This window comes from Plecotus auritus (assembly GCF_963455305.1).
Source record: "Plecotus auritus genome assembly, chromosome: 9".
Taxonomy (NCBI): domain Eukaryota; kingdom Metazoa; phylum Chordata; class Mammalia; order Chiroptera; family Vespertilionidae; genus Plecotus; species Plecotus auritus.
In genome coordinates this window covers 61,596,734-61,609,652 of record NC_137783.1, presented here as the reverse complement: position 1 = coordinate 61,609,652, position 12,919 = coordinate 61,596,734, and the positions used below count along the sequence as shown (strand labels likewise).

At 42.7% G+C, this 12,919-nt stretch overlaps 1 protein-coding gene across 17 annotated transcripts in view; it reads left to right on the top strand.

The window, feature by feature from the left end:
* Positions 1 to 11,217, top strand: part of SHLD2 (shieldin complex subunit 2) — a 155,122-nt gene extending 143,905 nt beyond the window's left edge. For 10 of the 17 annotated variants that reach the window (XM_080687069.1, XM_080687063.1, XM_080687067.1 and 7 more), the window contains one exon: positions 9,748 to 11,193. In XM_080687069.1, coding sequence (XP_080543195.1) covers positions 9,748 to 9,932 — 185 coding nt within the window. In that variant the 3' untranslated portion in view covers positions 9,933 to 11,193. Of the gene's footprint in view, positions 1 to 9,747 lie in introns of all 17 variants that reach the window. The other 7 variants (XM_080687056.1, XM_080687070.1, XM_080687057.1 and 4 more) reach the window with 2 other exon arrangements.
* Positions 11,218 to 12,919: the final 1,702 nt, after the last annotated feature.

Sequence of the window (12,919 nt, the reverse complement as noted above, 5' to 3'; positions counted from 1 at the left end):
GTAGAAGGAAAAAAATAATAAAATTTAGAGCAGAAATAAATAACACAGAGACTAAAAAACGATACAAAAAAAATCAATGTAACCAAGAGCTGTTTCTTTGAAAGGATAAACAAAATTGATGAACCATTAGCCAGACTCCTCAAGAAACAAAAAGAGAGAACCCAAATAAATAAAATCAGAAACGAAAGTGGAGAAGTAACCACTGATGCCACAGAAATACAAAGGATTGTAAGAAAATACTATGAACAACTGTATGCCAACAACCTGGACAATATGGATGCAATAGACAAATTCCTAGAAAAATACAATCTCCCAAAACTGAATCAAGAAGAATCAGAAAACCTGAATAGACCAATAAAACAACTGATGAAATAGAAGCAGCATTCAAAAAACTCCCAGCAAACAAAAGCCCAGGTCCAGACTGCTTCACAGGGGAATTTTACCAAACATTCAAGAAGAACTAACACCTATACTCCTCAAACTATTCCAAAAAATCCAAAAGGAAGGAACACTTCCAAACTCTTTTTATGAGGCCAGAATTATCCTAATTCTAAAACCAGATGAAGACACTACAAAGAAATAATTACAGGCCAATATCCCTGAAGAACATATATGCTAAAATCCTCAACAAAATATTAGCAAATTAGATCCAGCAATATATTAAAAAGATCATACAGCATGACCAAGTGGGATTTATTCCAGGAATGCAAGACTGGTACAATATTCACAAATCAGTAAACTTGATACATCACAAAACAAATTGAAAGACAAAAATCACATGATCATTATCAATAGATGCAGAAAAAGCATTCGACAAAATCCAACACCCATTTTTGATAAACACTCCCAGCAAAGTGAGAATAGAGGAGCATATCTCAACACGTTAAAGGCCATATTGACAAATCTATAGCAAGCATCATACTAAATGGGCAAGAACTAAAACTGTTTCCCTTAAGAACTGGGTTGTCCATGTTCACTGCTCTTATTCAACATAATACTGGAAGTCCTAGCCACAGTGATCAGATAAGAAGAAGAAATAAAAGGCATCCAAATTCTAAAGGAGAAAGTAAAATACTCATTATTCACAAATGACATGATATTGTACATAGAAATCCCTAAAGACTCTACCAAAACACTACTAGATTTAATAAATGAATTTGGCAATGTAGCAGGATACAAAATGAACACCCCAAAATCGATGACTTTTTCATATACCAATAATGAATTCTCAGAAAGAGAAACTAAACAAGCTATCCCATTTGCCACTGCAACAAAAAAATTAAGATACTTAGGAATAGACTTAACCAAGGTGGCAAAAGATCTATACTTGGAAAAGTATAGGACGTTGAAAAAAGAGATAAGAAGAAGATATAAACAAGTTTAGAATATACCGTGTTCATAGGTTGGTAGAATCAACATCATTAAAATGTCTATACTACCCCAGGCAATCTACAGATTCAATGCATCCCCTATTAAAATACCAACAGCATATTTCACAGATCTAGAACAAATACTCCAAAAAATTATATGGAACTAAAAAAGACCCTGAATAACTGCAGTAATCTTGTGAAAGAAGAACAAATTTGGAGGAATTATAATACCACATATCAAGTTATAGGATGCATATATTCTTTCAAATGAGTATATTGTGTTTCTTCAGATATATCCCCCAAAGTGGGATTGCTGGATGAAAAGGAAGTTCCATTTTTAATATTTTTTTTATTAATATATTTTATTGATTTTTTACAGAGAGGAAGGTTGAGGGATAGAGAGTTAGAAACATCGATGAGAGAGAAACATCGATCAGCTGCCTCCTGCACACCCCCCACTGGGTATGTGCCCGCAACCAAGGTACATGCCCTTGACCAGAATCGAACCTGGGACCCTTCAGTCCGCAGGCTGATGCTCTATCCACTGAGCCAAACCGGTTTCGGCTCCATTTTTAATATTTTTGAGGAAACTCCATACTGCTTTCCATAGAGGCTGCGCCAGTCTGCATTCCCACCAGCAGTGCACCATGAGGGTTTCCTTTTCTGCACATCCTCACCAACACTTTTTTGTTGATTTATTCTTTTAATAAATCTTTATTCAGATTATTACAATTGTTTCTCCTTTTTCCCCCCATAGCTCCCCTCCACCCGGTTCCCACCCCACCTTCTGCCCTTACCTCCCCCGCCACTGTCCTCATCCATGGGTGTATGATTTTTGTCCAGTCTCTTCCTGAACGCCCCCATACCCCTTTCCCCCTGAGAATTATCAGTCCACTCCCTTTCTATGCCCCTGATTCTATTATATTCACCAGATTATTCTGTTCCTCAGGTTTTTAATTCACTTGAATTTTAGGTTCACTTGTTGATAGATATGTATTTGTTGTTCATAATTTTTATCTTTACTTTTTTCTTCTTCGTCTTCTTTAAGAATACCTTTGAGCATTTCATATAATACTGGTTTGGTGGTGATGAACTCCTTTAGCTTTTTCTTATCTGTGAAGCTCTTTATCTGCCCTTCCATTCTGAATGATAGCTTTGCTGGGTAGAGTAATCTTGGTTGTAGGTTCTTGCTATTCATCACATTGAAAATTTCTTGCCACTCCCGTCTGGCCTGCATAGTTTCTGTTGAGAAATCAGCTGACAGTCGTATGGGTGCTCCCTTGTAGGTAACTAACTGTTTTTCTCTTGCTGCTTTTAATATTCTCTCTTTTTCTTTTGCTCTTGGCATTTTAATTATGATGTGTCTTGGTGTGGTCCTCTTTGGATTCCTTTTGTTTGGGGTTCTGTGTGCTTCCTGGACTTGTAAGTCTATTTCTTTCACCAGGTGGGGGAAGTTTTCGGTCATTATTTCTTCAAATAGGTTTTCAGTATCTTGCTCTCTCTCTTCTTCTGGCACCCCCATAATTCTGATGTTGGTACACTTGAAGTTGTCCCAGAGTCTTCTTACACTATCTTCAACTTTTTGGATTGTTTTTTCTTTTTGCTTTTTCGGTTGAGTGTTTTTTGCTTCTTTGTATTTCAATTCTTTGACTTGATTTTTGTGTTCCTCTAGTCTGTTTTTGGGTCTCTGTATAATATTTTTTATTTCAGTCAGTGTATGTTTAATTTCTAGTTGGTCCTTTTTCATATCTTCGAGGGTCTCGTTATATTTATCGGCCTTTTCTAGGATATTCTGGAAAAGCCTTATAACCGTGGTTTTGAATTCTATATTCAGTCGTTTGTTTTCCTCCATTTCTTTCGTTTGTGATCTGTTTCTTTGACGCCGCATTTTCACTGCTTCCCTGAGTTGGTAGGGTAGATTTGTGTGCTAGGTTTCCTATATGGCCCAGTGGGTCTGCCTCCCCAGTTAACCTGAGGTGGACACTCTTGGTGCACCCCTTTGTGGACTGTGTGTACAGCCTTGTTGTAGTTAAGTCTTGATTGTTGTTGGTACCACTGTGAGGAATTGACCTCCAGGCCAGTTGGCTGTAAGGATCAGCTGTGTCTATGCTGGGAGAAGTTCGGTGCTGGAGACAGCCTTATAGGATTAGACTTGCCAAATTGCAATAGCCTCTGTGCTCAGCTTGGATGGGGTGGAGTCTCAGGGCGGAGCAGACAGTCTTGGCTTCCAGTCAGCCTTACCCTTGTGCGCGTGTGCGCCTGCAGACCTCTGCCTTCCCCGGCTTCTGACTCTCTTCCACTAGGGAAAGCCTGTGGCAACCTCCGCAGCCTTTGTGCGCACTGGCATGCGGGCGCCTGCAGACCTTTGCCTTCCCCGGCTCCCGAGTCTCTGCCCGAGAGTCCAGATTCCCCCCACAAGAGCGTGGGTCCCCAGGGGTTCGCCTGGAACTGGGGTTCAGTGCAGTCAGAACTGGGGCTCAGTGCAGTCAGGAGCTTCTGACTCTCTTCCACTAGGGAAAGCCTGTGGCAACCTCCGCAGCCTTTGTGCGCACTGGCATGTGCGCGCCTGCAGACCACTGCCTTCCCCGGCTCCCGAGTCTCCGCCCGAGAGTCCAGATTCACCCCCTCCCCCGTAAGAGCGCGGGTCCCCAGGGGCTGGCCTGGAACTGGGGTTCAGTCAGAATTGGGGGTCAGTGCAGTCAGGAGCTTCGGACTCCCTTCTGCTAGGGAAAGCCTGTGGCAACCTCCGCAGCCTTTGTGCACACTGGCGTGCACGCCTCCGGAACCCTGCCTACCAGGGCTCTCCCGGGTCTCCCCTGGGTCTCCTAGTCTCCGGGTGCCTTTCTCTCTACCTGACAGTCCAGACCCCCCCTGTATGAGCCTGGGTCCACGGGGTTTTGCCCGGGACTGGGGTTCAGTGCAGTCAGAACTGGGGTTCAGTGCGGTCAGGGGCTTCCTTCCCCCTTCCGCCAGAGAAAGTCAGCCAGGCTCTCAGCCACCCTCTCTGCGTGCACAAAGACCCTTTGCCGTACCTCCAATTCTCTGTGAGCTTTTCTCTTTCCTTCTAGTTGTAGAATTTTCACTCAGCCAGGTTTCCTGTGGTTCTGGATGGTGTCCGTTCTGTCTTTTAGTTGTAGTTTTGAAATTGTTGTGCGAGGCAGCAGTTTAGGTTCTTACCTATGCCGCTATCTTGGTTTCTCCTCTTGATTTATTGATGCTAGTCATTCTAAGAGGCGTGAGGTGATATCTCACTGTGGTTTTAATTTGCATTTGTCTCATGATTAGTGATGTTGAGCATCTTTTCATATGACTATTGGCCATCTGAATGTCCTCTTTGGAGAAGTGTCTATTCCTTCGTCCATTTTTAATTGTGTTGTTTTTTCTTTTTGTTGTTGAGTTGTATAAGTTTTTTATATATTTTGAAAATTAACCCCCTATCAGATGCATCGACAAATATGTTCTTCCATTTGATTCAGTGCCTTTTCATTTTGTTGATTTTATTTTTTTTCTGTGCAAAGGTTTTTAGTTTGTAGTCCCATTTCTTTATTTTTTTGCTTTGTTTCTCTTGCCCAAGGAAAAATTGGCAAAAATATTGCTACGAGTAATGCCTGAAATTTTACTGCTTATGTTTTCTTCTAGGATTTTTATGGTTTTGTGACTTATATTTAAGTATTTTATCCATTTTGAGTTTATTCTTGTGTATGGTCTAAGTTGGTGGTCTAGTTTCCTTTTTTTGAATGTTCCAGTCCAATTTCCATACTGCCATTTATTGAAGAGACTATCTTGACTCCATTGTGTGTTCTTTCCTCCTTTGTCAAATATTAATTGACCATAAAGACATGGGTTTATTTCCTGACTCTGTTCCATTGATCTATATGCCTGTTCTTATGCCAGTACCAGGCTGTTTTTAAAAATATATATATTTTTGTTGATTTTTAGAGAGAGGAAGGGACAGGGAGCAAGAGTGAGTGAAACATTAATTAGCTGCTTCCCGGATGCCTCACCACCAGGGATCAAGCCTGCAACCAGGGCATGTTCCCTGACTGGGAATTCAGCTGGCAACTCTTAAGTACTTGAGACAATGCCTAACCACCTGAGCCACACCAGCCAGGGCCAGGCTGTTTTGATTACCATGGCCTTGTAAAACAGTTTGATATCAGGTAGTGTGATACCTTCAACTTTGTTCTTCTTCCTCAAAATTGTTGGGGCTATTTGGAGTCTTTGGTGGTTCTGTATAAATTTTTGGAATATTTGTTCTAGATCTGTGAAATATGTCATTGGTATTTTAATAGGAATTGCAATGAATCTATAGATTGCTTTGGGCAGTATGGACATTTTTTAAAAATTCTCACCTGAGGATATATATATATTTTATTTTATTTGTTTGTTAATCCTTACCTGAGGATATTTTTTCCCATTGTTCTTCAGAGAGAGTGGAACTGAGCTAGGGAAGGGGAGAGAAATAGAGAGAAACAGAGAGAGAGACATTGATTTGAGAGAGAGACATTGACTGGTTGCCTCCTGCATGCCTCCTGACCAGAAGTGGGGAGCAAACCCACAACCAAGGTATATGACTTTGACTGGTAATTGAACCCAGGATCCTTCAGTTGATGCTCTAACTACTGAGCAACACCGGCCAGGATCCCTGTAAATTATTATTATTTTTTAATGATTTCAGAGAGGAAGGGTAAAGGAAGGAGAGAAAGCAATATCAGTGATGAGAGGGAATCATTTACTGGCTGCCTCCTGCACGCCTACCACCAGGGATCAAACCCGCAACCCGGGCATGTGCCCTGAAAAGGAATCCAACCTCAACCTCCTGGTTCATATGTTGACGCTCAACCACCTGAGCCACACTGGCCGGGCCCCTGAAAATTATTCTTCATTTCAGTTAGTGTATTCTTCAATTCTGACTGGTTGTTTTTTATGGTTTCCAATTCCTTTTTTATGCTTTTGAAGTTCTATTTAAGTTCAACCACTTTTTCCTTAAGTTCCTTGGCACCAGGGGTCCTCAAACTTTTTTATTTTATTTTAATAAATCTTTATTCAGATTATTACAATTGTTTTTCCTTTTTCCCCCCATAGCTCCCCTCCACCCAGTTCCCACCCCACCTTCTGCCCTTACCTCCCCCGCACTGTCCTCATCCATAGGTGTATGATTTTTGTCCAGTCTCTTCATGAACCCCCCCATACGCCTTTCCCCCTGAGAATTATCAGTCCACTCCCTTTCTATGCCCCTGATTCTACTATATTCACCAGATTATTCTGTTCCTCAGGTTTTTAATTCACTTGATTTTTAGGTTCACTTGTTGATAGATATATATTTGTTGTTCATAATTTTTATCTTTACTTTTTTCTTCTTCGTCTTCTTTAAGAATACCTTTCAGCATTTCATATAATACTGGTTTGGTGGTGATGAACTCCTTTAGCTTTTTCTTATCTGTGAAGCTCTTTATCTGCCCTTCCATTCTGAATGATAGCTTTGCTGGGTAGAGTAATCTTGGTTGTAGGTTCTTGCTATTCATCACATTGAAAATTTCTTGCCACTCCCGTCTGGCCTGCATAGTTTCTGTTGAGAAATCAGCTGACAGTCATATGGGTGCTCCCTTGTAGGTAACTAACTGTTTTTCTCTTGCTGCTTTTAATATTCTCTCTTTTTCTTTTGCTCTTGGCATTTTAATTATGATGTGTCTTGGTGTGGTCCTCTTTGGATTCCTTTTGTTTGCGGTTCTGTGCACTTCCTGGACTTGTAAGTCTATTTCTTTCACCAGGTGGGGGAAGTTTTCGGTCATTATTTCTTCAAATAGGTTTTCAGTATCTTGCTCTCTCTCTTCTTCTGGCACCCCCATAATACTGATGTTGGTACGCTTGAAGTTGTCCCAGAGTCTTCTTACACTATCTTCAACTTTTTGGATTTGTTTTTTTGCTTTTTGCTTTTTCGGTTGAGTGTTTTTTGCTTCTTTGTATTTCAATTCTTTGACTTGATTTTTGTGTTCCTCTAGTCTGTTTTTGGGTCTCTGTATAATATTTTTTATTTCAGTCAGTGTATGTTTAATTTCTAGTTGGTCCTTTTTCATATCTTCGAGGGTCTCGTTATATTTATCGGCCTTTTCTAGGATATTCTGGAAAAGCCTTATAACCGTGGTTTTGAATTCTATATCCAGTCGTTTGTTTTCCTCCATTTCTTTCGTTTGTGATCTGATTCTTTGACACCGCATTTTCACCGCTTCCCTGAGTTGGTAGGGTAGATTTGTGTGCTAGGTTTCCTATATGGCCCAGTGGGTCTGCCTCCCCAGTTAACCTGAGGTGGACACTCTTGGTGCACCCCTTTGTGGACTGTGTGTACAGCCTTGTTGTAATTAAGTCTTGATTGTTGTTGGTATCACTGTGAGGAATTGACCTCCAGGCCAGTTGGCTGTAAGGATCAGCTGTGTCTATGCTGGGAGAAGTTCGGTGCTGGAGACAGCCTTATAGGATTAGACTTGCCAAATTGCAATAGCCTCTGTGCTCAGCTTGGATGGGGTGGAGTCTCAGTCTTGGCTTCCCGTCAGCCTTGCCCTTGCGCGCACGTGCGCGCCTTCAGACCTCTGCCTTCCCCGGCTCCTGAGTCTCCGCCCGAGAGTCCAGACTCCCCCCACAAGAGCGTGTGTCCCCAGGGGCTCACCTGGAACTGGGGTTCACTGCAGTCAGAACTGGGGCTCAGTGCAGTCAGGAGCCTCTGACTCTCTTCCACTAGGGAAAGCCTGTGGCAACCTCCGCAGCCTTTGTGCGCACTGGCACGTGCGTGCCTTCAGACCTCTGCCTTCCCCGGCTCCCGAGTCTCCGCCTGAGAGTCCAAACTCCTCCCACAAGAGCGTGGGTCCCCAGGGGCTCGCCTGGAACTGGGGTTCAGTGCAGTCAGAACTGGGGTTAAGTGCAGTCGGGGGCTTCCTTCCCCCTCCCGCCAGAGAAAGTCAGCCAGGCTCTCAGCCGCCCTTCCTCTCTTCGCGCACAAAGACCCTTTGCCGTACCTCCAATTCTCTGTGAGCTTTTCTCTTTCCTTCTAGTTGTAGAATTTTCACTCAGCCAGCTTTCGTGTGGTTCTGGATGGTGTCCGTTCTGTTTTTTAGTTGTAGTTTTGAAATTGTTGTGCGAGGCAGCAGTTTAGGTGCTTACCTATGCGGCCATCTTGGTTTCTCTGGTCCTCAAACTTTTTAAACAGGGGGCCAGTTCACTGTCCCTCAGACCGTTGGAGGGCCGGACTATAGTTTAAAAAAAAAACAACTATGAACAAATTCCTATGTGCACTGTGGGCCCGGGACGAGTCGGCTGCTAAGCAGGACAGGCAGCGGCACCTGGTGGGCCAGATAAATGTCCTCGGCCGGCCGCATGTGGCCCACGGGCTGTAGTTTGAGGACCCTTGCAACCATTGTTTTGAACTCTGCATCTGGTGGTTTGCTTCTCTCCCTTTTGTTTAATTATTTTTGTGGAGTTTTGTTCTGTTCTTTCATTTGGAATATGTTTCTTTATCTCCTCATTTGGCAGCCTCCCAGTGTTTGTTTCTGTGTATCAGGTAGAGCTGCTGTGTCTCCTGGGCTTGGTACGTTGGCCTAATGTAGTAGGTGTTCTGTAGGGTCCAATGGCACAGCCTCCCCGATCACCAAGTTGGGCACTCCAGGTGCACTCCCTTGGGCTGTGAACACCCTTTTGTGGTAGTTGAGCCTTGATTGCTGTTGGCATGGCGATGGGAGGGATTTACATCCTGGCCAACTGTCTGCAAACACTGGCTGCTACCTTGTGGAGGATCAGCTGTGCCGAGACCCACCCTACAGAACAGGACTTATTGATGCCTGTTGAGTCCCCACCTTGAGTTTGTCACTTGTGGAGGTGGTTGTGTGGTACTTCATTGTGGTCTGAAGCTGTCTATTGGGTGTGCTGGCTCTGAGGCCTCCCAGGAGGTGGAGGCCAAAATCCACTGCTGGCTACATTCTGCCCAGGGCCACCCAGCATGAGCTCCAAAGCAATCTGCAGATGCTACTTGTGCTGGGCTTGGAGGTGCCTAGGAGAAGCCAAGTTACGAAACTTTGGTTTCAGACTGAATTTAAGAAAACGTTAATCTCAGTTCTTCTATTGTTTTAAGAAGCCAGTAGCTGTACCATAACAGCAAATGCTGTCAGTTTGAATAGCGTGTTATCTATGCCCTCTCTGCATGACCAGCAGGAGTCAGTGTCACCATTCTAGCATACCTTCAAAAAGCTGTGACTAGAAAGTGAAGGGAGAGCAAGAGAACTTTACAGTAGGATTGGGACTGAGAGCCAGGGGGAAGAGTGAGCCTGCAGTGCGTGTTTCTGCCTGCGGGACAAGACACTGAGAGTGTGTGTGCTTCCGTTCTCCGCAGCCCCGCCCTCGGAGGTCACCTATGGCTTGGTCGCAGCAGACGTGCTGCACTCCTTGTTGGCAGCCTGCGGAGCGTCTTGCTTCCTGAAGGTGCAGAGCCTCTTTGTGTTGGAGGAAAACAGCTACCCACTGCAACAGGACCTCTCCCTGCTGGACTTCTCGCCTGCCTGGGGAGCATGCTCCTAGCCCTCCCTGAGGCCAGTGGAGACCACGGCACTTCAAGGAGACCACTGAAAGAATTTGTTTCCAGCCTAATGAATTACAGGGCTTTTGCTTGGGGTTTTTAAATACACAGGTGTGGGCAAAGTAGGTTTACAGTTGTTCATATGAAAAATAATACAATAATTAATAAATCCTATATAATAAAACTATTTCCTGGGGGGATTGGGCCTAAGGTGGCAGGTGGACTTCCCCTGAAGGGTCCTGGACTGTGAGGATGCAGGCCGGGCTGAGGGATCTCCCCAAGTGCACAAATTTTGTGCACTGGGCCTCTAGTAATATTATAAGAACACACTTTCACCTGCAACTGTAACCCTATTTTTGCTTACCCTTGTATTTTATTAAGAGCCAAATAAAGATATTTAATAAAGAGTTAAATATGTAAAATAAAACATTTTTTTTCTAAGAAAATTTTGTTGGGATTTTTGTTTTTATGTTTTCCTCTCTTGCTTCTAGGGCAGCGGTTTTCAACCTTTTTCATCTCATGATACACATAAACACTAATTACTAAAATTTTTGCTGATCTGACAAAAAAATAGGTATAATTTGATTCATTCACACCGGACAACTATTGTGTTGGCTGTTGTCATTTTTATTTGACAGTCTAAGGGAAAAGAGGGCAGGGCCCTTGACTAAATAGTTGGGTGCTGCATGTTTTAAAAATTCTTGCATCACACTGGGTTAAAATCGCTGTTCTAGAGAAATTATCTAGCAAAAAAGGCAATGTTTTCCCGGAAATTAAAAAGGTTCACTTTCTACAGTCCTTGCCACAGTCTGCTGGGCAAAGTACTGGGGATACAGGTGTAACACTTCCTCAGGAACTCCTTTCTGCTCTATTCTCAAACTCTAGTTTTCCTTATTCCTCTTTAGTAAACTATTGCCATGAGATGATTTCCTTAACATAACTACACATAATAATGGGCTAGTTTGAATAAGCCCATGTTTAGACAAGTTCAAGATGAACATGTCTTTTTATGAAGAATTGAAAATGATGAAGACAAGACCATGCTTCATTTTACAGAAGGAGGAAGCGCCACATTGTTAGTTGGGATTTGAGTGCCTTACTGAACTGACTTACCAACAAACATTTAGCAATTTATGTTCTCATTGTGTTTGTCAAAGAAGCTCATATAAAATGGTAGTCATCAGTGAGGAAATACGGAGTGGCACTTAACTTGTAAATATGGATGGAGTATGTTGTGACTTAATGGATTAATAATATTGCTTGAAAACAACTAAAAACAACTTGATGAAATGAACAAGTTTATTTTACTATGTCTGTGTTTTGTTAAATTCCTATAGTTCATTGAAATTATTTTCTCTAATTCAGGTTTTTTCCCCCCTTTTTAAAAAAACATTGATTCTCCCCAAAATAATATGCAAAAATGTGTATGGGACAGTGCAGACAAAAGTCCATTTTTCAGTGGAGAGGGGTCCATGCCTTTCAATAAATCCTCAGAGGCATCTTTGACAACAACAACAACAAAAAAGGGTAGAAACTTTCTGAGTTAATTTGGGGGAAAGACAAGGAGAATAGAACAAAGGATTTCTGAGGTTTTATCTAGCACCTATAAGGTGGGTAGAGAGCTGTCCTGCCCTGGCTGGTTTGACTCAGTGATGAGTGTCGGCTGGTTAAGAGTATGCACCTCAGTTGCAGGCTCAATCCCCGGGCCTGGTTGGAGTGGGGGAGGATGTGTCTCTCTCACATCAATGTTTCTTTCTGTCTCTTCCCTTCCCTTTTATTCTGAAAATCAATGGAAAAAATATCCTCCTCCAGTGAGGATTCCCCCCGACCCCAAAAAGCTGTCCTATTTTTTAATCTAGAAATACTAGAATTCAAACAAAATACTTGGCTCCTCTGGGTAATTCATCTAACGGATGGTTAAACTCGAGCCTGGAGCTGATGTCCTCTAATCCATGCTCTTTTTTTTTTTTTTTTTCGTTTTTTAAAAATATATTTTATTGATTTTTTTACAGATAGGAAGGGAGAGGGATAGAGAGTTAGAAACATTGATGGGAGAGAAACATCAATCAGCTGCCTCTTGCACACATCCTCCTGGGGATGTGCCTGCAACCAAGGTACACGCCCTTGACCGGAATCGAACCTGGGACCTTTCAGTGCGCAGGCCAATGTTCTATCCACTGAGCCAAAGCAGTTAGGGCTAGTCCATGCTCTTTCAACCATAACCACAGCAGGAGCGAGTCAGAGTTTTGATGTAGAATCTATCCAATCGTATAAGCCCACCAAGAGAGCTGTTCTCTTAAGTTTTCCCTTCTCTACTTCGTCCCCAAGACATGGCCTAATCCCTTCATCTACCAAAACATAAACTCCTGCAATTGATGGCTCTTCACATGCTATTGGGAAGAAGCCTTTATGCTATTTCAGGTGAGACAACACCATGTTGCACCAATGTCTTTACAGCCTTTGGCATATATTTCATGGGTTTATATATTTTCCCAAACCCTGAAGGCTATTTCTTCCTGTCCCGAGGAATCAGATCTATCTCCAGAGACTATTTAATTGGGATCAGCAGAGCTTCAGCTTTTAGCTGTATTCCTTACCTGAGATGAACAAGAGAGTATACCTAACCTATTTCATACATTTTCATAAAACTCAATTGGGTAGCCTAAGAGTGTCTGTGAAGTTAGTGGTTCTACATATGGCAATTCAATGGGAGGCATTTTAGGTAAACCTCATTCTTCATCTCTCAATAGTTAGCTGAGAGGGACAGCTCTCCCATTTTAGAGGCATTCATCTTTCTCCCCACTAGTGAGATCTGCGCTAAATTTCCTTTTGCATCTTGGATTTTTTTGGGGGGTGGTTCTGAGCTTCAAGTGGGATGACAAAGTTGAACACATGTTGCCCCTGCAGACAGTTGCTGAGAGTATACATGTGTCAGGCACTGGTACTACTAGGGCAGATAAGAAGGCCTGCTTTCAGTGAGTTCATAGGC